The following is a 26,282-nucleotide window of genomic DNA, read 5'->3' on the forward strand; positions in this document are numbered from 1 at the left end:
CCCAACCCCCCAACCCCTGATTGATTCATGCTGTGTCCCTGCTACCCCCACCTCTGCCTGTCCCCAGCCCGGCTGTTAGTGCCACCCCCTGCCCAGCCCCCACCTCTGCCCCCCAGGGGCTGCAGGGGAGGTGAGGGGCTTCCACAGGTCATAGAGATGAGGAGCCAGAAGCTGGTAGATGGGAGTCCTCCAACGTCATAGAGCCTGGGGTCCATGAGGCTAGAGAGGCTGATTTGCAGTTCCGCCCTCTGCTGTATGTTTCAGGGACACAGGCTGATCTGGGATTGCCACCCCACCAAGAGCCAGGGTCGGATTCTCTCCCCAGGGACGGAGCCCGGCGGGAAAGTGAAGATCGGGGCCTCGTCACCAGCATCGATAAATGTCACCTGCCCCCGGTCACAGTCCAGACAAACCCGGATCCTGCTGGGGACCCGGCTCAGGGGCAGGGGGGTCAAAGGGGAGGTGAGAGCCCTGAACTGACCCTGCCACTGCACAGCCCAGATCACCCCCTCAGGGCTATGGCTGATCCATCCCTTCCTCCCCACAGCCTCTCTGGCCACCCCCACAGCCCAGTATCGCCCAACCTCCACCTCCACCTCCCAGCAATGTCTCCCCGAGGTGAATCCCTCACAGCCCAGCACACAGAGCTCAGTGTCAAATCTCTCAGCGTTGTTGGGCAGTCGCTGCTGTGTGTCTACACATCTCACACTTTTCCCATCCTCAGACAAAACGAGGTTGGGATGAGCCGTGTCTGGATCCAGAGTCACATTCGCTGGAAGGAGAGAGAATCAGAGCGTTAGGGGCAGAGCTCAGCCCTGGGGGTGGTTTTGATGGCGTCAGTGACAGAATCTGCCCCAGCTGGGGAGTGACTCAAGAAATCTCCTTCCTCCAGGATTTACCCATCAGCTCTAAGATCTCAGCACAGTGCTGAGGAGAGTCACTCCCCTGGCAGAAATGTGTCAGCAACAGGAACAGCTGGGCAAGGCCTGAGACTCAGTCTCTCCCCTCCTTCCCCCACATCTCCCCGGGGAGGGGACTAGAGACTCTGAGAGCCCCAGCTGATGGTTAAACTCAGTGAACATTGACAGAGCTCCCCTCCCACCTTAAATCTCTCTGTCTCCCAGCTGCCCCTGCTGTGCTGGACTTTGCTATAGGGCCTCCCCACTGCACCCTGCCTGCTCTAAAATATCACAGCTGGGACAGCAACAGGCCAAATGGTACCAGGATTGAACCGGCCGAGAATGTCACTGCTGAGCAGTAGGCTCAGCACAAAAGTACATTATCCTGGAAGACTGAGGGGCTAAACAAGGGAAGCAGGTTCATGGTAGAAGCTATGAGTGTGGGGGGAGCCAGGACAAATGAAGGTTTTGTGGGGACGTGGGCCATAGCAAGTAAGGGCCCCTCCCCCACCTTCTGCCTGTAGAAACCACCCCCCCCCCCACACACACACTCCTGCTGGGGAATTAGGGCTGGGGCATGGGGGTGTGCCCTGCTCTGCCCACCTGGTGCTCCAGTTGCAGAGCAGGCCAAGACCCCGCACCCTGACACCATTCCCTGGCTGGAGTGCTGGGTGGATGGGGGAGTGGGGCAAGTCCCCAAGCCCTGACCCCACTCTCTGGCAGGAGCAGTGGGCAGGCAGAGCGGGTTGGGGCACAGAGACGCCCATTTTTCTGGAGCCCCTGGGCACAGGCCCCATTGTCCCAGTGGCAAATCTGCCACCAGGGAGGAGGTACAGAATAAGTTGCTGGTGGAAAGAGGGAGAGGGTCATGCTAGGGATGGGGAGGCTGACTTGACGTCCTGTTTACCAGAGATGAGACCATGCTGGGGTCATGGTGGATGGAGACAGGAGAAAAGAGACAAGCTCACAGCGCTGATCACAGGAGCTTCCCAGATCTGTAGAATGGAGCCAGGGGAGCCCCTGGTCTGTGATCAAGGTTCTGTTCCTCTGCTTGAGACAGGAGCAAGGGTCTCACACAGACACAGTCCCTGCTCACCCCGTCAGTGTGGGGTAACTGCAGAGCTCCTGGCTTTCTTCACAGGGGAAAAGATGAAGGAAGAAATAAAGGGACACTGGAGATTGGACATCAGCACAGGAACATAAAACAAACTCCCCCTGGAGAAGTGGCTGTGGAGGTGCATGTCCTACTGGTTCTGTACATTGGGTGGCAGTTGCTATGACAGATCTCTGCAGGGTGCAGTGCATATGCAAGCCGAGAAGAGGCAGAAAGAGTAGACGCAATATGCTATGGATTCATTATGGTGTGGTAGGACATAGACACAAGGCCGGCTCCAGGCACCAGCACGGGGGTGGGGACTTGGGCGCTGCGATGCGGCGCTTGGGGGGGCGGGGACTTGGGCGCTGCGATGCGGCGCTTGGGGGGGCGGGGACTTGGGCGGTGCAACCTGGCGCTGGGGGGTGGGGACTTGGGCGGCGCGACACAATGCGGTGTTGGGGGGGCGGGGATTTGGGGGACGCGATGCGGTGTTGGGGGGGAGGGGTTGGGCGGCACTCGCGGGGGCAGGGCGGCGCTCTTTTTTTTGGCTTGGGGTGGCAAAAATGTTAGAGCCGGCCCTGCATAGACAGAAACCCCACCTCACCTTGTGATGCACCGTGAAATGAAGGGTGCTGGGGAGGTCTGCCCTGAACTATCACCTCCACTCCCATATACAAAGAAAAAGAGGCACATGCCTCATCGGAACGAATATTTGGACATTGATAAAATATGATCTTTAATTACCTTCTTCTATAGGTGCCACGGATCTTCTCCACCCTAAAACCAGCCACATAATTAGAGAGGAGAACAGATCTGAACAAGTATTGCATGATTCAATATTGTACAAACTAATACACTAAAGGAAAAAGAAAGTTATAAGTTTATCACAACCTCCACTGGGCTGCATGTGTGTCTCTCTCCCAGGGTGGATCTTCACTGCAGAGTTACCTCAGGATCTTATCTGGCTGTTGCCTCAATCTGTTTATTGCGCAAGCACAAAAACTGTGACTCAAGTTTGGTGGTACTTTGCACCCAGGTTAGCTGGCAAGACTTTGGGTTTAGGCTGTAGCCCAGGTACCACTTTAATTCAGGTTGGTTACATGCCCACTTTGCAGTGTGGAGGGAAGATACTCATCTCAGGTGCTGATAGTCCTCCAGTGCCTTCCCACAATTCCTCCTGGGCCATATTTTTTTTGGCCATATCTACTCAATTACTGTATTGCTTATCAATTTTTCAGATAAGCTTTTAGTGTGAAATTCATCCAGTTTAGTCTTTCCCCACAGTTTATAAAGTTACATTAACAAACAAACCCCCAAAGGATGATGATGATGATGATGATGATAAAAAAGCAAACAAACTAACTAAAAATATTTCCTATTGAACAATTTTAAAATTTAAATTTCAAAGCAAACAACCCCACCACAATTAAACAAACAGCCACATGAGACTCCAAACTGGTACAAAAAGTTTCTTTTCAGAGGAAGGACAATGACACTTACTTATCTCGTTAACTCGTTTCTCTGAAAATGAAAGAGAAATAAATAGTATTTTTTTAGGCATTTCCCTTTTCTTATGTTTTATTTCTCTTTATCAATACAACAGAAAAGGCTGAGAGAAATCAACATCTTCAGGACATCAGACAAGAGGATCCAGTGGTACCTTCTGCTCTTAAACTCTGTGACTCTATTGCTTATCAGTTTTTCAAATTAGCTTTTGGTACAAAATCTCTCCACTTTAGTGGTTCCCCACATTTTACACAATTACACTGACCCTTCCACAAAAGAAGAAGAATAAAAAGCAAGTAAACAAAAAGAGAGGTTTCATATTACAACAAATTGTAGAAGTTAAATTTTACAGTGAACTCCACAACATTTAAACAAACTGCCACATGCAGATCCAATTACAAAAAAAAAAAAAAACAATAAAAAGCAAGTAAAGAAACAAGGGGCTTCGTATTGCAACAAAATTGTAAAAGTTAAATGTAATATTAAACAACTCCAAACCATTTAAACAAACTCCCACATGAAGATCCACTTAAAAAAAAATCCTTATCAGAGGAAGGATAATGACACTTACCAATTTCTATATCTCGTTTGCCTAAAAATTAAACAGACACAAAATGTTTGTTAGGTGTTTTGCTTTTCTCAAGTTTTATTTTGTCTTTATGATCACTATGACAGTTAGGACAGGTTACTTCTATTCAATCTCTTCTTCAGGAACTCAGACAAGACCAGTGGTGCCCAAGCTTTTCCGATCACACACCCCTGGCAGTAACGGAATCTGTCTGCTCTCCCTTCCATTACTGCCCAGTTGGCTCAGCAGAGGAGCTTGGGCTGAAGGCAGAGCTGGGTGCAGAACTGGGGATAGGGAAGGAGCTGGGGCTACAGGCAGAGCTGGCCTGGGGGAGGAGAGGGACTTTGGTAGGAACTGGCCTGCGGCTGGAGCAGGGGGAGGACTGGAACTGTGGCAGGAGCTGGAGCTTGGCAGGGGGTAGGGGAGAGAGCGCAGCTGCAGATGGGATTGGATCTGGGCCGGGGGCTGGGTGGGGCTCCCTCCCCTCTCCCCAAGGGGGCTGGCAGGGACCCTGCCTTTCACCTGCTCAGGGCCGGATTAAGAAAGGGACTTTAGGGGCTGCAGCCCAGGCCCCCAGGGAAAGGGAGGCCCCGCAAAATGATCTCCGGACTGCCAAAGGTGCAGATCTTTTTGCGGGGCCGCCTTAGCCCGGGGCCCTGGGCTGCAGCCACTAAAGCCCCTGCATTCCAGCCCAGTCTGGCATTGGTGGGGAGGTGGCTCTGCGTGCGCCACCCCCCCAACTGGGCTGGAGCTGCGAGTGCTGGGAAGCTTCCTTCACTTGCAGGCGCTGCCCCCGCAGCTTGCATTGGCCAGGAATCACAGCCAATGATTCCTGGCCCCCTGGAGCTGTGGGGGGGCGGTGCCTGCATGCGAGCACAGGACAGCGTGTGGAGACACCTGCCTCCCCGCCCCAGGGCCTGTGCCACCAAAAGGGAACTGTCCCAGGTAAGTGCCCCATACCACAGCCCCCTGTCCTGCCCCGCACCACAGCCCTGAGCCCCCTCCCACACCCTAACTCCCTCCAAGACCCCACACCCCCAACCTCCTGCCCTGAGCCCTCTCCCACCCTCCAATCCCCTTGGCACCAGCCTAGAGCCTCCTCCTGCATCCGAAAGGCCTAATCCCCAGCTGCACCCCCAAGCCCTCACCCCCAGTCGGAGCCCTCACCCTCTTCCACACCCACTCACTGCCCCAATCCACAGCCCCCTCCTGCACTCTGAATCCCACATTTTTTGGCCCTACCCTGGAGCCTATGGGGGCCCCACAAACGCTAATAGTCCTGGGCCCCCAGAAGAGTTAATCCGGCCCTGCGCCCGCTTGAACATTCCTCCATGTGCCCCTAGGGGCCTGCCCAACAGTCTGCAGACCTCTGCACTAGAGGATCCAGTCATCCCTTCTGGTCTTACATATAATACAATAACTGCATGGCTTAGCAATTTTTCAAATTAACTTTTGGTGTGAAATTCATCCAGTTTAGTCTTTCCCCACATTTTATAAAGCCATATTAAAGTTGACCCACACACACACGTTACCAAGAAACTGATAATAATAACAAAGTAAGCAAACAAAAAAGGTTTCCTACTGCAGCAATTTTAAGTTAAATTTAAAATCAAGCACCTCCACCACTGCTACACAAACTCCCACATTAGAATCCAAACTGGTACAAAACGTTTCTTGTCATAGGAAGGAGAATGACACTTACTTATTTCTTTATCTCGTTTGTATAAAAATTAAAGAGAAATAAAGAGATATTTTTGTTATGTGTTTCCCTTTCCTTATGTTTTATTTCTGTTTACCATCAATGTGACAATGAAGGCTGAGAGAAATCAACCTCCTTTTCAGGACATCAGACAAGAGGATCCAGGGCTCTCTTCTGGTCTGGAACTCTGTGACTCTATTGCTTATCAGTTTTTCAAATTTAGCGCTTCCCCACATTTTATACAATTACATTAAAGCCCACAAGAAAGAATAATAATAAAAAGCAAGTAAACAAACAAGGGGTTTCATATTGCAACAATATTGTAAAAGTTAAATTTAATATTAAACAGCTCCAAACCATTTACACAAACTCCCACATGAAGATCCACTTAAAAAAAATCCTTGTCAGAGGAAGGATAATGACACTTACCAATTTCTAAATCTCGTTTGCCTAAAAATTAAACAGAAATACCCATATTGTTTGTTAGAAATAAAACAAGAAAAGGGAAACTCCTCTTTATCGTCAATATGACAGTTAAAAGTGAGAGATTATTTCTATTCAAACCCCTCTTAAGGAGATCAGACTAGACCAGTGGTGCCAAAACTTTTCCTGTCATGCCCCGCACTTACCAGTAATGGAGATTGTCTCAGGCCCCCCTCCCCCCTCCATTACACCACAGATGTCTGAGTTCAGGAGCTTGGGCTGAAAGCAGAGCCGGGGATAAGGGAGGAGCTGGAAATAGAGGTGGAGCTGGGCTGGGGGTAGCGAGGGATTGAGGGCAGAGTTGGGCTGGAGACAGGGCAGGCGGGGGAATGGAGATGCAGCTGGCGCCAGACCTGGGCTGGGGGTAGAGCAGGGGACCGAGCGAAGCTTGGGTGGGATCGGAGCTGGAGTTGGGGCAGAGAGGGGCTGGGTGGCACTACCTCTCCATGCCCCATGGGGGCTGGCTAGGGTCCTGCCATGGACCCTGTCCCCCAAACAGTCCTTCATGCACTCCTAGCAGGGCACACCCCACAGTTTTTGGAACACTGGACAAGAGGATCCAGTCATTCTTTCCGGTCCTAAACTCTGTGATTCTATTATTATATCGCTTATCAATTCTTCAAATTAGCTTTTAGTGTGAAATTCATCCAGTTTAGTCTTTCTCCCCAATTCATGAAGTTTCATTTAAAAAACCCCCACACACCATGAAAAGAATGATAATAACTATAATCAAAAGCATGAAGCAAACAAATGAAAAAGGTTCTCTATTGCAACAATTTTAAAACTTAAATTTAAAAGCAAACATCCACCACAATTAAACAAGCTCCTACATGAGGATTCAATGTGGAATTAAAATTTTCTTTTCAGAGGAAGGATAATGACACTTACCAATTTCTGTATCTCTTTTGCCTAAAAATTAAACAGAAATACACATATTGTTTGTTAGGCGTTTCCCTTGTCTTATGTTTCATTTCCCTTTATCATCAATACAATTACATCTCAGAGAGTATTTTTTCTATTCAGCCTCCTCTTAAGGATGTCACACTAGATGATCCAGTCATCTCTTCCGGTCTTAAACTCTGTGACTCTATGACTCTATTGCTATCAATTTTTCACATTAGCTTTTGCTGTGAAATACATCCATTGTAATCTTTCCCCGAGTTTTATAAAGTTACATTACAAAACAGAGCCATATAAACTCTAACAAGAATTATAGTAATAATAAAAGAGAAGTAAACAAATGTAAAAGATTTCATATTGCAACAACTTTAAAAGTTACATTTGAAAACAAACACCTACACCCAGGGCCGGCTCTAACATTTTTGCCGCCCCCAGCAAAAAAAAAGAGCGCCGCCCTGCCCCTCCCTGAGCGTCGTGTTGCGTCGCATAGCCCAAGCCCCCGCCCCCTCAACACCACATCGTGTCCCCCAAGTCCCCGACCCCCCACACTGCGTCGCACCGCCCAAGTCCCCGCCCCCCAGTGCCAGGTTGCACCGCCCAAGTCCCCGCCCCCCCGAGCGTCGCGTCGGGCCGCCCACGTCCCTGCCCCCCCCCCAGCGCCGCGTCACATCCCACCGCCCAAGTCCCTTCCCCCCCCCGAGCGTCGCATCGCAGCGCCCAAGTCCCCGCCCCCCCGAGCGTCGCGTCGCACCGCCCAAGTCCCCGTCCCGCCCCCAGTGCCGCTCGGCCAAACCAAAAACAAAAAAAACAAACCCTGATCGCCGCCCCCTCCCAAGGTGCCGCCCCAAGCACATGCTTGGTGGGCTGGTGCCTGGAGCCAGCCCTGCCTGCCCCACAATTAAACAAACTCCCACATGAGGATCCAAATTGGTACAAAAATTTCTTATCAGAGGAAGGACAAAGACACTAACTTATTTCTTTATCTCATTTCTCTAAAAAATGTAAGAGAAATAAATATATATTTTGTTAGGCATTTACATTTTCTTATGTTTTATTTCTCTTTATCATCAATATGACAGTAAAGGGTGAGAGAAATCAACCGCCTCTTCCAGACATCAGACAAGAGGATCAGTGGGTCCTTCTGGTCTTAAGCTCTGTGACTCTATTGCTTATCAATTTTTCAAATTAAATTTTGGACTGTAATCTATCCAATTTAGTGGTTGCCCACATTTTATCATGTTACTGTAACCTCCCCCAACCAAAAAGAAACAATAATTAAAAAAACAAACATGCAAACAAACAAAATCAGGCTAAAAGTTGCAACAGAAGTGTAAAAGTTAAATTGAAAAGTGAACAATTCCACAACAATTAAACAAACTCCCACATGTCAGAAGAAGGATAATGACACTTACCAACTTCTATATCTCGTTTGCCTAACAATTAAACAGAAAGACACATATTGTATGTTAGGAGTTTCCTTTTTCTTTTGTTTTATTTCTCATTATCATCAATATGATAATTAAGGGTCAGAAACTATTTCTATTCATTTTCCTCTTAAGGAGGTCAGACGAGATGATCTGGTCGTCTCTTCTGGTCTTAAACTCTGTGATTCTATTAGACTCATAAAATCATTAGACTGAAAGTCCAATCCTCCGCACGTGTGGCAGGACTAAGTATTATCTATTCTAGACTACCCTGACAGATGTTTGTCTAACCTGCTCTTAAAAAGCTCCAATGAAGGAGATTCTACATCCTCCTTTATTCCATTTATTCCCTACTCTGCCTGTTAGGAAGTTTTTCCTAATGTCCAGCCTAAACCTCCCTCACTGCAATTTAAGCCCCTTGTTCTTGTACTATCCTCAGAGGTTAATGAGAACAATTTACCTCCCACCTTCTTGTAACAATTTTTCATATACTTGAAAACTGGTATCATGTCCCCCCTCAGTCCTCTCTTCTCCAGATTAAACAAACCCACCTCCCTGCCCCTCTGATTAAAAGAGGGCCAGAACTGAAAGACTTGCCCATTGGGAGGAGGCACTAAGTGTGTTAACCACTAGGCCACCTAACTCACCAATGACTCTATTACACTCCTACAGGGGAATCCAATTGTGTACAAAAAAATTCTTCTGAGGGAAGAAAATGACACTTGTCAATTTCTAGATCTCGTTTCACTAAAACATAAACAGAAATAGATATCAAAATTGTTAGGAGTTTTCCTTCTCTTATAAACTTTGGGGTAATACATCCTGTCCTGGGGCACAGCCCCTTCCCATTCAGGAAGAGACAAAAACTCCTCTGGGCTCAAGTGACCTCATTCCTACAGGGCCTGCTCCACTTGGAAGAAATGATCTTCAAAGGGAGAGGCTGTCACAGGAGGGGGCAGCAACCAGGAGGGAGGCTGCTGGAACTCAGGGGAGCTGAGTCTTGCAACAGAGCCATTCGGAGGAAGACAACTTACCTAGGCTATTCCGTGGGGCCGGGGAGGGGAAGCTTCGACCTTTGTTGGAAAAATTCCAAGCCCTAGTGGGCTGCCCTGTCCCTTCCACAAAGAAGCAGGTGCCAACAGGCGCCAGGTCCCCTCGCATGCTAATCCCCTGGGTGCCCTGAGCTCCACGGGGGTCCCCAAAGCTGGAGCCCAGGGCAGCTGCCCCTTTGCTCCCCCCTCCATCAGCTGACAGGGGGGAAAAAGTCAGCTGTGTGTGATCCGGTCCAACAGCCAGCTCTTACCAGAACGCCGCACTGGCCCACATCCACCCACTTTCACCTCTGTCTCCATTGATATGGGAACTAAGGCCCAGACACCTAAGCAACACCCATACTTCTGTGGCCTAGCCTGCCCAGACAGTAAACAGTCCTTTTCCTCGCTCTGGGTAACAATGCCGCATATAGCAGAAGCTGAGGTACACACAGGTTTCAGATGTAAGCAGAGTCAGGATGAGCTCTACCCTGACATCTGATGGTAAATTGTGGGGAGTGTGGAAAGAATGTCAGGTATTTGCATTAGCACACCCACCCCACTTAGCATAACACACAGCAGTCTGGGATGGTTATTTTCACAGCTGTGTGAGCCCCAATTTCTTTGTTGTTGGGGCAGGAGAAATAAAATGTTGTCACCCTGATTAAGTGAATGAGGAACTACAAAACTGTCTTATGATAAAGGGTTTCATTATCAACTAAATAGCACTTGCTAGACAAGGGACATGGTTTCCAAAACCCAGTGAATTGAGAGAGGCTGGGGACAGGTATCTGTACTTGGTGGTGCAGGCTCCTTGTGTGAGCCAGAGGCCCCAGTTTTACCTATGCCTCTCTCCACTGTGGAATGTCAGAGTTAATTTTTGATTCCCTTAAGAATCTAGATACAGGTTACTGAGCTGAATTCACTTTGGACCAGTAGTGCACTGGCACTGGGCTCCCCTACTGTGAGTTGAAATCACTAAGAGCTGAAATCACTAAGAGCTGAAATCACTGGAATCGCTGAGCTAAGAGCACTGACAACTGTGCTAACCAATGGGGGAGCCTGAAGCTATACTGTGGAGCAGAGCAGCTGGCAGAGTGGAGCGAGCAGTTTCCGAGGACGGCTGGAGTGGATCACAGGACAGCTGGTGGACCAGAGCAGCTGGTAGAGCGGAGCAGCTGTGGGACGGGTGGAGCAGCCCATGGAGCGAGTGGAGCTGAGCAGTTGCGGGGATGACTAGTGGAAGCAGAACCCCACGAAGAGGCAGGGCAGTTGGCCCCAAACCACGTAAGGTGCCCCTTTCTAGCGAGGCTGGGGAGGGGGACCTCTGCAGGTAGACTCTCGAACTCTGGGGCTGCCTGACCCGGGACAGAGACTTTTGGATTGTGAGACTTTTGGGACTGTGGGTGATTTGGGGGGTTGCTGGACTCAAGAGACCAGAGAGAAGGACACGGCCCAATTTCCTTGGGTGGGTCTTTGCTCATGGTTTGATCTATGAACTCTAGCTGAGGTATTTTCCCAATTTAATTCTTGTTGTTTACCTCATGTAATTAAACCTTTTCTGCTACACCAAGACTCTGTGCTTGCGAGAGGGGAAGTATTGCCTCCTTGAGGCGCCCAGGGGTGTATGTAAGATTTTCCCAGGTCACTGGGTGGGGGCTCGAGCTGGTTTTGCATTACATTGTAGGGAAGGGACCCATATGTATTGAACCCGGCCCTTGCTGCTATTGTTTCGGCCTGGCAGAAGGGTTACACATAAAAATAGTGCAGAAAATTCCCACTTCATCACCCCTTCCTGAACCAGCCAGACCTCTATAGAGTCTTTTGAAAGACTCTGAGGCTGAGGGCTCATCTGCGCTGAAAACTTACACCCCTCAGACATGTAGCTGTGTCGACCCAACCCCCTATTTGGAAAGACTTTTAAGGGGAATGGGTCTCTGGAAACATCCAAACAGGCCCTAAAATGGTCCAACCTATTACACACACCACAACCCTCCCCAGCCCGACAAACACAGAGAAGTAAAAATAGATCAGAGAAAACAACAAATCGATACACAGTTGTGTGACTGGTCAACAATTGTAATTGTGGGAAAAGGGAAATTGAAACTTACCAACTTCTTCAGTAAGTTTCCCTTAAAAATACAGAAATAAAATATAAATTATTTTCCTCTCCCTGCTTCATGAAACAGAGTTAAAAGACAACATTCTATAGGTACAAAATTCATTAGGAGCATGGAGGGACAAGCCCAATTTATTTGGAAATTGGGCAGATATTTTTTATAGATGAAGTGAACCAGGAACATGGACAGCTGTGTCAGAGTTATGTGACAGCTGATATGATTTTTTTTCCTAACTGAAGAAGAAATGTGTTTATTTACTGATTTATCACTGGGGCATTTCTGTTGGGCCTATCACTGTAACTCTGAGGTGCAATACATTTTGTTAGCAAAAAAGAGACTGAGTACAAATTTGAGAACCTTCTCTCAAGTGGAACCAGAGACAGACAGTGGTAACTGCCTGAGAACTAGGAAGAAAGGGAACACAGACCAAGCAGAACACAGACGTATCTGCTCTGATCCGATTCTCTGGTTCAGTTCTGTTGTCTGAGACTCTCCCCCGTCTGTCTCTCCAAGAAGCCCACAGACAATAGCGTAGCCATGGTCAAAAATTGTATTTGTGGAAAAGGGAAATTGAAACTTACCAACGTCTTCAGTAAGTTTCCCTGAAAAGAACAGAAATAAATATAAATTATTCTCATTGCCTTGCTTCATGAAGCAGAGTTAAAAGGCTACATCCTATTGGTACAAAATTCATTAGGAGCATGGAGGGAAAAGTCCGATTTATTGGGAAATTGGGCTGGTATTTATGGATGAGGTTCAGCAGGGCACGGACAGCTGTGTCTGAGTTATGTGATCATGGGTATGTTTTTTTTTCTAACTGAGGAACAAATGTGTTTACTTATTGATTTACAGCAGGGGCATGTCTATACGACCTATCGCTGTAATGTCGAGGTACATTACACTTTATTAGCAAAAAAAAAAAAAAAAGAGAGAGAGAGAGAGAGGAGGTGAAATAGGAGAGGCTAGGCTTTGCAGAACCTTCTCTCAAGTGGGACCAGAGACAGAAAGCAATAGCTGCTGAGAACTGGGAAGAGAGGGAGGTGGAGGACCAAGCAGAACAGAGATGTATCTTCTATGATCCAATTCAGTTCTATTGTCTGACACTCTTCTCCCTTCTATTCTCTCCTCTGCACCTCTGCCCCCACCCTCTATCAATAAATGCACATCTATTCTTCTTCTTTATTTAGGACCAGATCAGCAGATCACAAGTTCTTTTCGTGTTAAACCCCTAAATTGCCCTTATTTATTTCTTAGAAAAAACCCCTTTAATTACAGTATATTTCTCCCTCTGATATTTACCTTTCATTTTAAACAGATAAACAGTGAGGCCCATGAAACCAAACAAAACCACCAGGATAACACTCAGAGCCACCATCCAGGGATTCACCCTCGGAAAAAAGGAATCTGAAAAACAAAACACCCAGGGCTTGCTTTAGTTTGGAAGTGGTGACTAAAAGCAGATTTTTTTTCATACAAATACATAAATAGTGCCCAGCAGGATTTGTGTGAGCGAAGAGTGAAAGAATGGCCATGTCTACACTACTCAAAAGACCAGAAACTGTTTTTAAATACGGCTCCATTCAACACAGCTTTACCAGTGATTTATCCTTGAAAACACAGCCCTGATTTGATTCATTGCTATTCAGAAGGCCACAGAGATCAGAGGCAAATTCTCTGCTCATAAAACGCCATTGACTCTAATAGGGTTATACCAGAAAAGAATCTGGCCCTTAGCAGTAATATTCAGAAACTGCCAGATTAATTGGCATATTTTTGAAAAATCCACAGTTACCCCCTAATATTGGGGAAAAAAAACAATCACAATTTGTCGCAGCAAATTAACTAATTTCCATTTGCTCTTCTTGTGTTCACAGTGATTCGGTCATCTAAACAGGATGGAATTTTCAAATGTGCCTAATGTCTTTTCCACACATGGCTTGTGCTCTGATTTAGTGAACCTGGGGAAACCCTCTTATGTGATCATTCTTAAACTGGTTCAAGAGTTGACAACGTAGGAGGGTTGCACCAATTTAAATAAACTGATGCACAAAATCTTAAATCATGAATCAGCTTCATAGTGCTCTATCTCCATTTAGCTGAAGTTAATAAGGAATTGATTGAAGCTAAATCTATTTAGGGCACTCTGAAACTTATACAAGAAGTGTTCACAGAAGCAGGTGTCATCCATTAACTAGTTAATCAGTATATTCTTTGTGTGTAGACAAGGGGTAAAATGAGTCCTTTTGTGGATCTGGACTAAAGTAAATTAAGGAATGCAAGTCCCATTGAATGTCAGTAAAAACAACATCACATGACTTAGGTGACATTTCACAAAAGTAATGAAGTTGGTGGAGTGAACAGATCACTAGAGCCCTGTGTGGATACAAAATTGGTATCCACATCCAATCTGCAATCCCCCAAAACGAGGCTATCTGTGGATATAAAGCAGATATCTGTGGGTTTACAGGGCTCTACAGAGCACAATCAAGCCAGAGTACAAATTTACCACATTCAAAAACTCATTAAGGTGAATTAGTGGATTGAGTGAAAGTTCCCTCTCAAAAAGGCTGGAAGGTTGTGTGTGTGTGTGTGTGTGTGTGTGTGTGTGTGTGTGTGTGTGTGTGTGTGTGTGTGTGTGTGTGTGTGTGTGTGTGCAATAGAATATCAGGAAAGTCGAACTTAAAATTAAATTTACATAAAATCCAAAATGTTGATAGTCTGAATACTCACAATTAAGGGAATCAAATTGCTTAAAATGTAACCCTATAAAGTCACTATCTTCTGTGTTTGTGCATGGATTATGAAATATCCAACACAGATGTTTCAATCCTTTTCTTCCTATGGTTTGTTTCGTTTCTAGTGGTGGTGAGTTCAGTGTGGGATTTGGATGGTAACTGACCTGCTATATAAACTGCTGATTCCTTTTCTTGATTGAGAATGGTGTTCCTGATGCAACAGGACAAGTTTTGGTTTGAATGTTTTTTCACAACAATCGCAGTTTCTATTTCAAACAAGTTGTTATCGCCTCGGGATGTTGTTTCAGAGAGTGATGGTAAATCTCGCCCACTGAGATCTTTCCACAGCACTTCAGGCTCTGGGTACCAACCAACTGATTGACAGATCACCCGAATCCCTCCATCCTGGTGACCTTCAACAGAGATGAGAGGAGCAGAGCCTAGACCTAAGGGGAAATACATAAAGGTGTCAATTTCATATGTTAATAAAGCAGAAGGGACAGTTTGTGGATCCCTTACTCACACTAGAAAGCACCTATTCATGTGGGTAGTCAGTAGAAGGGATAAATGAATACTGACTGCAATGTCTGAAATCCCAATACTCATGGACACACAAAAATTTGAACAAATATTTAAAATAGTTTCACTGAGTCCTGGTCTACACTACAGGGGGGAGTCGAACTAAGGTACGTGACTTCAGCTACGCGAATAGTGTAGCTGAAGTCGAACTACCTTAGTTCGACTGACTTAACCGTCCAGACGCGGCGGGGTCGAACTCCGCGGCTCCAAGGTCGACTCTGCCACCGCTGTTCGCGGTGGTGGAGTTCCGGAGTTGACCGGAGCGCGTTGGGAGTTCGAACTATCACGTCTTGATTAGACGCGATAGTTCGAACTCCGAGAAGTTGAACTCACCGCGTCGACCCGCGCGGTGAGTATAGACAAGCCCTGAGTCAGTGGGAGATATTGTCATCTCAAAACAAGAGCAACTGAGTGCTGACACCTTTGGAGATATGACAATGTAGATAACTGAATAGGATCTGAACTTTAGAAAATCTGATAATTAGTGCACTGGATTGATCTAGTTATTTAAACAAAAAAATCTTATTGGTTCATGGTGAAAGTGTTAAAGCAGCAGGGGAAAAATGCTCAGTCTTGTCTAAGAGTGATAAATGCATAATTTCCCCTCCCCACTAGGACACTCTGCACTCCATATCCACCATAGTAATATGATTATGGTATGATTAGGATATAATTATGTTGCATCTTGTACAAGATGGGTCAAGTAAGGTGTCAATAGAAAAGTTATGATTGGCTGAATGATTATCCTATTTGTATGCATGTATCATTTTTGTATCTGGAGTTATGAATATTGACTATGCATCTGTATTTCAAATGTGCTTGTTCTGGATAGCACCCACAACTAGCCTTTCAGGTACAACACTGAAGAAGCTAGACAATGCTAATGGTCCATGAGCAAAAACAATGGGCCATGGAAAAGTCTTGTCCTCACCGGGGGACACTGCAGACAGCCTATGGATAATGGCTGCCATGACTCATCAAGCATGCAGGGATATGTGACTAGATCACAAGATACTGAACTCCATTTTGATACCTGTACTACAAACTGGGCTGGGAACTTGGCTTGGAACAAAGGGGTTCCTGCCATATAAAAGAAACTGTAAAAGGGGGAAGTGACATCACCAATTGGCCTCACTTGCCCCACCACTCAGCACCTGGATGTACCTCTGGAAGAGCACAGACTTTGAATTGGGGAAGTGCTGGTCCCAGGTGGGAAAGATGGAAACCCTGCCTGTGTATCAAACATCTATAAATTGCTTGTACTATCTAATAGGGTGAGACACTTTTTGATTCAAATCCTGTGTGGTATATTAGGCTTAGATTGGGTTTTTGTTTTTTCGCTTAATAATCAACTTTGATCTCTTTGCTATCACATATAATCACTTAAAATCTATCTTTCTGTAGTTCATAAATCTATTTTTTTAACCTAAAATAGTGTGGTTTGAGTGGAGTCTCAGCTCAGTCAACAAAGGTTTTTGTGTATTCTCCTCTCCACATCGAGGGAGGGGCGAAGTGGGTAATTGTAATAATCTTTACTGGTCAGGCTTTTGACCAGGGCAGGATGGTACAGATCCAGGGTCCTAGGTTGGGGATCTGGGGGGTGTTTTGGCTGAAGCTTCGCTATTGTTGGTTCATGAGTGCCTGGCCAGATGCATTCATGCACAAAGATGGGTTTGGTCCCTGCCTGTGGATGTTGATGTGAGTGCAAGTGTGGAGGGTTTTGCAGCTTGTCACAACATCACGGTGCAAGAGGGAACCCAGACTGGTGAGACAGGGGGCTCAGCTTTACCCCAGTTCCAAATGGTACCCCAGGGGAACCCATCACACCCACCACCACCATCACCATTATACAGTCTTAGCAAATAAGAATACTGCATTTGATTTTAACTACACCTGTGAGGAACAACCAACAGTGAACCAATAAGATGGTCATAAAAGTCTGCCAGTCCCATCTTACCCACACATCCTAGAAATGACTGCAGAGCAACTGGAAGGCCATATGTGTCCAGAAGTCTTTCCTCTCTTAACTAAAGCCCGCTTTGGGGTCAGTCAAGATCGGCTGAGAAAGTGCCTTGGCCATCCTGAAAATGTTTTTAACAACATGTTGGGAAAGTTTCCAGCATATTTTCCTGATATGAAAGTGGCTGTTTGCTGAAAGTTAGATACACTGTGTTGTTGTGAAATATTTTACAAGCAGGGAGTCACGGTTGTAATAGGAAAGAATAAAGCCTGCAGACCACACACAGCTAAAACTGATAGGAGCTACTGACCTGCTACCCGCAGTTCCAATACAGTTTCTCCATAAGAAGTATCATCTTGAACAAAACAAAGGTATTGTCCTTCATCAGCACGTCTGATATTGAGAATCCTCAGGGGAACAATCCCATCTGTGAGTCTGGCTTTCAAAAGCTCTGTCCTTCCCTGATACTCTGGCTTCTGCCCATCAAACCAATCCTTCCCATCACGATACAGGTGCACAAAGGATTCAAACTCAGATCGGAACCATCTCACCTCCATGTTTGCAGCGCTCATGCTGGGGGACAGGTGACAGGGTAACACAGTTTCCTGACCCAGGATGGCCATGACAGGGTCAGAGGGTCCAATCACTGTGAACTTTGCTGGAAAATGCACCATGAAAGTAACAACAACAAAAAGCAGGTCAGAGGAAAGAGGGAATTTGATATGAAGGACACAGCCAAGAGGTTCCATTTCAGACAAACTTTCCAAACTTCAGCCAGGGACACACACCCAGAATGGAACATTTCAGCCTGAATGTTTAAGAGAGAACAGCGCTCATGGGCAGTGGGCCTGGGGCTCTGCTATGAGAACACTCAGCCTCAGTGTATGGCACAGGCACTCAGCACTGAGATGGGGCGTGGAGCTGATAACAGGCAAACTTGGCGCATGATCCAGACACAGATCATGGTACAGAAAGAGGGGAGCTAAGAATTGGTAAGTTCAGTGCATGATAGAGGCACACAGTGCTGACACAGAGTGGGAAGCTGAAGACAGGTGTATTGAGTCCATATCACAGTCACACATCAGAGAAACTGAGGCAGAGAAATGGTAATGGACATTTTTGGTGTATAGTTGAGACAAGCTTACTATTTAATAGCCCATTTTCCTGAGTGTTCTCAAATTGACACGCTTACTGACGTTGCCATGAAATTTGCTGGGCCTCAGCAGGAATAAGGGTAGGGTTGGTGGGCCATATTTGGTGTTCTTTCACCAAGGTGTTCCTGAGACATGGCCCTATTGCTAGACCTAATTTTTTAGACAAGTATGGTTCAATACTTCACATGCTCAAGAGACCAAATAACCAAACTTAGTGAACATTATTGCCTAAAGCAGGGCCAGCTCCAGACCCCAGCACACCAAGCGCGCACTAGAGCCGCCCCTGGCCTAAAGACAAAACAGGAGACATAAAGGAGACATATAAATCCTCCTCCCAGGAAGCAATTCTTATCTTGCAGCAGACTCACCTTACACAGAAGGTGTGCTAGAAAAATACACCCCAAACCCACTTATACCATGGCTGTTTACAAGTGAAAAAGCACTTTAATCGTCATGTAAGATCCAACCCACCAGTTTCTTAACGCATTTTTGGATACCGCATTCCAGACCTGATGGGTGTTGAGGTACATCCCAACCAGTGCTAGGACACACCTTTCATGGCTTTAATAGGCTTCCTATTTGCTATTGTGAAGGCTAACTTGAGATGTGTAAAGAGTTGTGGGATATTAGATATTGGTGAACAGAATTGTGGGAAAAGCATCATACATTCAGTTAACTTAATTTCCCAACTCTCTCTCTCTCATGTATATTATAGGACTTCAGAGCACATAATGCCTAATAATATGGTGTATACTACACCTAACATATATGCATTGGCTAACAGGCCCAATTAAAAAAGTCACATGACATCAATATATTCTGGTTCATCTTATGTTTTTGTGCACATTAGACTCAAACTAGGGCTCTGATCTTTTTTACACCTGAAACCCACTACGTTATTTTATTGTATTTATTATTGTTATTATTAAACACTTCAGTAAGTGTCCATCCAATGCTTTGGGCATCTTTGACAATCTTTTAAAAATACTTGTGTGAAGAAACAGACCTGGGCACTATCCCAGGAGCAAATAAAATAACCCAGCAGCATCAACACAATCAGAACAAAGATTGAATAATGATGGTGCTGATCATGCTGTTTGATTAAATTCACACACTGTGAGTAGTTCCATTGACTTTGAGTGCAGCATGTTGTCAAGATACTTCAGGGGCCTAAATAAATCCTTTAAGGAACAGCAGACACAGGGCAGATTCCTACCTGATTCCATCCTGTGAACATAACAAGTAAAGAAGAAAATAATAAACCCAGGGAGAGGGAAGCAGGCTCTGGAGCTGTGGCAGAATGAGAGAACCTTCATCTTCTTCACTGTAACTTGATCTAGAAAACAAGGAGGGAAAAAATGATCATAGTGAGTATAATACTGAAAAACATTAAAGTCAAACATTAAAGAGGGCACAGTAAATAAATACATTGTTACATGAACTCTTTCATATTATGAAGTTAGAACAGCCATTCAATTAAAGTTGAAAAGGTGATTTCTTTACAAGTCTGATTTTTACCTATCCCTACAAAATCCATGTTAAACGAAAAAAGTCAGATCGGTGTAAAAGTTGCAAGAAATTCTACCAACGGAGAAAAAAGATTTAAGGAATTAGAATGTGTGCGTGTCAGAAAGAGAGATTCTCATTTGTATTTTTTTTTACCCATTTCTTTTCTTTCGACATATCAGAGGCAAAATGATTCAGTCCCATAAACAAAGTTATAAGTAACATAGAACACAGAGGAAGATGCTTCATAAAATTAGATTTGCAAGAGCTTGTAACTTACTTTACAAAACAGAAATATACAGTAGTTTAATTCATAGCAAATCTCCCTTTGAAGGCATTGAGAGCAAGATCAGGTCCAGTTTTCTTGACTAAAACATCGGAGCAAAGAAATAGATTCTTAAATCAAATAACCGGAATAGTCTGGAGTTACATTACAATGAAAGGAGAGGGGAAAATAGCTCATGTATCATTTTGAATATATCGTTCAAATGCAAAGTTTGTATGTAGAGTCAGACACATCTAGCCTGGGATTATTAGATCATTTTGCAGTTAATAATTCACGCAGGAAATAAATGTCTACTAGGAGATATCAAAGGACAAGGGAGATGATATTCAAGTGACAGAAGCTCACCTACCTGATGCATCCTGGAAATAAGCTATGGAACAGTTTTGTGCTCTCTCTGGTGTTCCAAGGTTTTCTAAAAGCCTCATCCATTCTCCTCTGGTTAGTTTACATTGACAGTGACTATTTCAGTGATGAGATGGAAAAAAATAATTCTTAGTAAGATATTACAGAGACAATGAGTTGAATCCTGGTCTTTCCTTCTGTATTTCTGCCAAAATGGTGTTTATTTTTTGTTGGAAACTTAAGTGTCTCTCTCGTTGCCTTCCAAAAGCAAAAGTAGAAGAGGAAGTGGAATGCTATGGTGATTTCAGTCCCTATCACACTCTTGCTCCGGTTTAGAGACAAGGATCCTCTCCCAAAGAAGTCATCCTAGGGTGCCAGTGTTGGTGGCAGCAGAGTCAAATATCCAAGTGCCCTCAATCTGGCTGAAGGCAATGAGAATTTCAAAGGAGGCTCAGCTTCTTACTCCTCAAGAACTGCTAAATTCTGTCATAATAAGCATTATATTTTTCATCCTCATGCTCCAAATGGAAACTCTCCTTTTAATTACTTTGGTAATAAACAGCCTTTGTCCTGCTACACTGGAGTTATGAAGGGAGTGTCTTTATTGCTTTAAGGTTGAAGGTTAAAGCCCAACCCATCTCTGTTCTCAGGTAGGAGTTAAACAGGATTCAAACTGTGTTAGTTGATTCTAAGTTCTGATTGGTCAGCAGATCTGGTGCTCTCTCTGTGATGGGATCCCCAGGGCACAAACTGGAACTGGGGTACTGCTGTGCCCCCTTAACTCTCCAGCCCAGTGTGTCTCTCACAGTGCTTTGCTAATGACAAGAAACAACCCCGTCCAGGTGCAGTTATCACTCAGCAGAACAGCAGGGGGAGCCCAACACCCAGCTAGATTGTCTGAACGCTCCCAGAGCCACTCATGAATCACACAGAGAAAGGAACCAGCCGATTCACCCCAGGTCCCAGCCTTACTCCCCAGAGTTGTACCATCTTGTCTTGGCCAGAAGCCTGACCAGTGAACGTTTATTACCCAGTCCACCCTCCTTCAATGTGAAGAGGACGTGCATCAGCTTTTGTAAACTGAGCTGAGATTTCCCAGGCACATCAGTCAAAACACACTGGTTTTGGTAAAATATAAAATAGATTTATTATCTACAGAAAGATCGATTTTAAGTGGTTATAAGTGCTAGGCATAAAAGGTCACAGATTTTTACCAAAGAAAATAAAAGGTTAATGTACAATCTAAATCCTGCACCCCACACTTCCCAAGGTGGCAGCTGAGTTTTCTCTAGCAGCAGCAGGATTGGCTGCTTTAAATGCTATATTTACAATACCCCCCAACATCACCATCACCACCGCTGCAGAGATTGTACCCTGGACCTGTAGGCCCACAAGTACCAACCCCCTTGAGCCAAGGGAACTACCTCATTGGCTACTTGGGAGTAAGTGGAACCAGCCACTAGGGGGCACCGCACTCCCACAGCCTACCCAATGGTTACACCCACAGATGAGTGAATCCGACTCCCCCCACCACCCCTTCACTAAAAATACATCCAGAATCAACTCCTTCCCCCACGCCGGCACAGAAGATGGGCTGGTCCCCACTGAATCCCTCTCACATATCATGCAGTCCCCCTGCCTATCTGGGTTGGTGGCACCCATCGCAGATATGCAGATACCCAGCACCCATCGCCACAGGTTCTTTTATGCACAATGTAGGCTCCAGCAATAAAACCCAGACACCTAATTCGAGCTTTCAGGCATCTCTCTTGCCTCTCTGCACTAAGCCTTCAGCCACTTGGAATTGCTCACTGCCTTCCCGAATGGGTTTCTAGTTGATATTCTGGGCATGTCACTGGTAATACCTTTGTCTAATCTTTTTAGGATATTTTGCTGCAGTAACTGGAACTAGGGAGGCTTTTTTTTAAGTTTTTTTGTTTTGTTTGTTTTTTGACTGAATGGTGCACTGGAGAGAGGTGATGGATTGATGGCTCTGGTACCTAGGGTCACCTCTGTTCCTGTAGAACAGGAGAGCAGTAAGGCCGGCCAGCCAGCCCCCCATGATTCCCCAATGATGGGCTTCTGTAGATAAATCTCTGATCATTTTCATATGACTTTACACTGTGCCTCTTCATATAACCTTGTAGTGGGTCTACCCACGTGTGACCTCTGTTTTTGTGAAACTTTGTATCAAAGACTCATATAGAAACCTTGAACTGATGAGCCTTGGTATATGAAAACTTTGTATCACGGCCTCTTGTAGAAACTTTGCATTGCCCTTATTATAATGTTATAGCCCCTAAGGATAGAATAAGCTAGAAGAAAAATGTCTGTTTGCTAAGAATAGACTAAGGGTATGTCTACACTACAAGAGTAGTTCGATTCAAGTTAAGTCGAATTTGTGGAATCGACCTTACAAAGTCGAATTTGTGTATCCACACTAAGGACACTAATTCGACTTTGTGAGTCCACACTAACGGGGCAAGCGTCGACTTTGGAAGCGGTGCACTGTGGGAAGCTATCCCACCGTTCCCGCAGTCCCCGCTGCCCATTGGAATGCTGGGTAGAGCTCCCAATGCCTCCTGGGGGAAAAAATGTGTCGCGGGTGGTTTTGGGTAACTGTCATCATTGAACCGTCAATCACGCCCTCCCTCCCTGAAAGCGCCTGCGGGCAATCTGTTCGTGCACTTTTCTGGTCAGTGACAGCGCGGACGCCACAGCCCTGCGAGCATGGAGCCCGCTGCAGTTATGGCCGTTTTCACCTCCTCGCACCTTATCGTCCACCTCTTCCACAGTCAGCTGCTGAGAAATCGGGCTACTTTTTAATGGTGCTGCAAGAACTGGTGGACCATAGGTGACGTTTTACCAACATCAACGTCGGGTGGCCAGGCAAGGTTCATGACGCGTGTGTTTTCAGGAACTCTGGTCTGTTTAGACACCTGCAGGAAGGTAGTTTCTTCCCGGACCACAAAATAACTGTTGGGGATGTGCAGATGCCTATAGTGATCCTCGAGGACCCAGCCTACCCGCTAATGCCCTAGCTCATGAAGCCTTATACAGGCGCCTTGGACAGCGACAAGGAACTCTTCAAGTACCAGCGAGCAGCGTGACCTGTGACTGTTCAGTTTCTTTACAGAGAAGCTGAATCTGCCCGTTTCTTTACCAAGTTACTGTTGACTATCCTCTGCAGTTACATACCCCGTTCACCCCGTTTCCCCCACTTCCAACACACATGTAAAAATAAAATACATGTTCCATTGTTACTTAACAAAGGTTTCTTTATTAATGACTTTGCGTTAAAGGGTTGAAACTGGGACGCAGACTGTGCTGCGTAGGGTGTGCAGTGATGTAAAGACTGCCTCTAAACTTGAGGAATGACAGGCTCCTGCTCCTAGAGCGGTCCGCAGTGCCGGACTGGTTGTTTCAACGGAGCCTGCCATCCCTCCTTTTTGGGATTCTGTGTGCGGGAGCTATGTGACCTTGTGGCGGAGGAGGACGGATAAAGATTCCTCTGCTGCGTGACTCTGCGGTCCAGGACAAGGACCGCTGCATAAGATCTGTAACCGCCCTCCCCCACTACAAAGTCACATACCCCCCCCCCCACAGAACCTGGAAACCACCTCCCATACCGACCAGGGTGCCTACTGACTGCACTGTGTGTGTGACCTGCTGCTGATCCTGCCCCCGTGTCTGTACCCTGGTAAAGGTGACTGTCCTATGCAATTACCAACCCCCTTCCCCACCCACCCCCTTCAAACACAGTCTTCTGTAAAAAAACATGACGGAAACAGTAATTAACAGCAAAGTATTTTTAATAATTAACTAGACAGGGGATGAAACTGGGATTGGGGCTTGGGTGAGTCAGGAAGGGAAGGACTTCTCAAAAATTAGGGTATGAGAGCTTTTGGGTACTTGAGCACTCTGCTGGGGTGCAGTGACAGTTTTCATGGCCCCTGGCGCCCCTCCTTCTTGTTATTTTGGGTGAGGGGGGTATGGGACTTTGTGGCGGGGGAGGGCGGTTGCAGATACACTGCAGGGGGGCTCTGTCCTCCTGCCTGCGGTCCTGCAGAACATCCACAAGGCGCCGGAGCATGTCCGTTTGCTCCCTCATTTGTCCAAGCAGCGTTTGAGTCTCCTGCTTGTCTTCCTCACGCCACCTCTCCTCCCGTTCGCTGTGTGAGCGCTGGTACAGAGAGAGGGTCTCCCTCCATTGGCTCTGCTGGTCCGCCTCGGCTCGGGAGCAGCCCATAAGTTCAGCGAACATCTCGTCCCGTGTCTTTTTCTTTCGCCGCCTAATCTTTGCCAGCCTCTGTGAGGGGGATGCTGTGGCAGGTCTGGAGACAGTCGAAGCTGTGTGATGGGAAAAAGGGAGTGAATTCCTTGCAAAGATACATTTTTGCGAACAATGAACACAGTCTAGTCTGTGTCTGTGAACAAGAGCATGCACAGCACCTATCTCGTGCGCACTCCTGCTGCAGGCAATCCGGAAAGCATAAACTCTGCCCCTGTTCCACCCCATCGCAGTGTGCCCCGACCCTTGGAATTCTGGGTTGAGATCCCAGTGCCTGATGGGGCAAATTTCATTGTCGCGGGTGGTTCTGGGTAAATGTAGTCACTCATTCCTTCCTCCGGGAAAGCAACGGCAGACAATGATTTCGAGCCCGTTTTCCCTGGATAACCCTGGCAGACGCCATAGCGTGGCAACCATGGAGCCTGTTTTGCCTTTTGTCACTGTCACCGTATGTGTACTAGATGACGCGGACAGAGGTGATTCAGCAGCGCTACACAGCAGCATTCATTTGCTTTTGCATGACAGCAGAGATAGTTATCAGCCATATTGCACCATCTACCATGCCATTGTAAATTGGCAAGGTGAGGACGGTTAACAGTCCTACTGCACTATACCTTCTGCTGCTGTCATAGGTGCCCCTGGCCGAGATCAGCCGGGGGTGCAAAAGACAAAACTGGGAATGACTCCCCAAGTCAATCCCTCCTTTATGGTATCTAAAAATAGAATCAGTCCTGCCTAGAATATGGGGCAACTGTACTAGGGTTGCAGTGTATCAGAGAACTAAAGAGCACAGCCGCTCCGTGTCAGATCCTGCAGGAATGACGAGCTGCATGCCATTCACAGGGGGTGCCCCTGCAACAACGCCACCTGTTGCTTCCCTCCTCCCCCAGCCTTCCTGGGCTACCGTTGTAGTGTCCCCCCATTTGTATGCTGAAGTAATAAAGAATGCAGGAATAAGAAACAGTGACTTGTTAGTGAAATGAAATGAGGGTGTGTAAATTGCCGAGCTATGCCCTGACCCACCGTGGAGACTGTGTTTGACCCTAGAAGCATTTGGAGCTCAGCCAAGAATGCAAAAGCTTTTCGGAGACAGCAGGAACTGTGGGATAGCTTGCGTCCTCAGTCCCCCCTCCCTCCATGAGCGTCCATTTGATTCTTTGGCTTTCCGTTACGCTTGTCACGCAGCAGCGTGCTGAGTCTCTGCTACGCCGTCTGTCTGGAGATTTTTTAAAAATACTTTGGACCAGGCGTAACATTACAGTAATTCCCCTAATTAGATGCAGGAGTCTCCGAGCGAGATCACCCTGAGGACGGTCACTGAAGGAGATAGAGAGCACATGCTGTGTGAAAGCCAGCACAAACCAGGGGCCTATGCAGCCATGCTCGGGGAGGCAATGCTCCCTGAGTACCTCATGAAAGCCTGGCGCAGAAAAGCGTGCTACCACGGAGCACCCAATAAGGCAGCTCTCATCCAAGAACCTCCTGCGGAGGCTTTTCGATTACCTCCAGGAGAGCTTCATGGAGATCTCCCAGGAGGATTTCTGTTCTATCCCCATATATATAGACCTCCTTTTCACATAGTTCAGATTCCTGTTCCATTAATAATAAAAGTTTACATGTTTAAAGCACTTACCGACTGATCCTTCCCCTGATTCAGGGTCCAGGTTAACAGCCGGGGAGGATTGGTAGGGGATCTCCGTGAG

At 46.4% G+C, this 26,282-nt stretch overlaps 1 protein-coding gene across 1 annotated transcript in view; it reads right to left on the reverse strand.

Moving 5' to 3' along the window:
• Window positions 1-260: 260 nt before the first annotated feature.
• LOC123346112 (butyrophilin subfamily 1 member A1-like) overlaps window positions 261-26,282 on the reverse strand; it is a 38,642-nt gene continuing 12,620 nt past the window's right edge. Inside the window, exons 2-11 of the mRNA XM_044983333.1 lie at window positions 19,371-19,490; window positions 17,311-17,658; window positions 14,626-14,907; window positions 13,026-13,130; window positions 11,718-11,738; window positions 8,564-8,584; window positions 7,134-7,145; window positions 4,725-4,739; window positions 2,740-2,772; window positions 261-772 (exon numbers count right to left, since the gene is read on the reverse strand). Coding sequence (XP_044839268.1) covers window positions 261-772; window positions 2,740-2,772; window positions 4,725-4,739; window positions 7,134-7,145; window positions 8,564-8,584; window positions 11,718-11,738; window positions 13,026-13,130; window positions 14,626-14,907; window positions 17,311-17,658; window positions 19,371-19,470 — 1,449 coding nt within the window. The 5' untranslated portion in view covers window positions 19,471-19,490. The remainder of the gene's footprint in view (window positions 773-2,739; window positions 2,773-4,724; window positions 4,740-7,133; window positions 7,146-8,563; window positions 8,585-11,717; window positions 11,739-13,025; window positions 13,131-14,625; window positions 14,908-17,310; window positions 17,659-19,370; window positions 19,491-26,282) is intronic.

Source organism: Mauremys mutica, chromosome 12 (genome assembly GCF_020497125.1).
Source record: "Mauremys mutica isolate MM-2020 ecotype Southern chromosome 12, ASM2049712v1, whole genome shotgun sequence".
Lineage (NCBI taxonomy): Eukaryota > Metazoa > Chordata > Testudines > Geoemydidae > Mauremys > Mauremys mutica.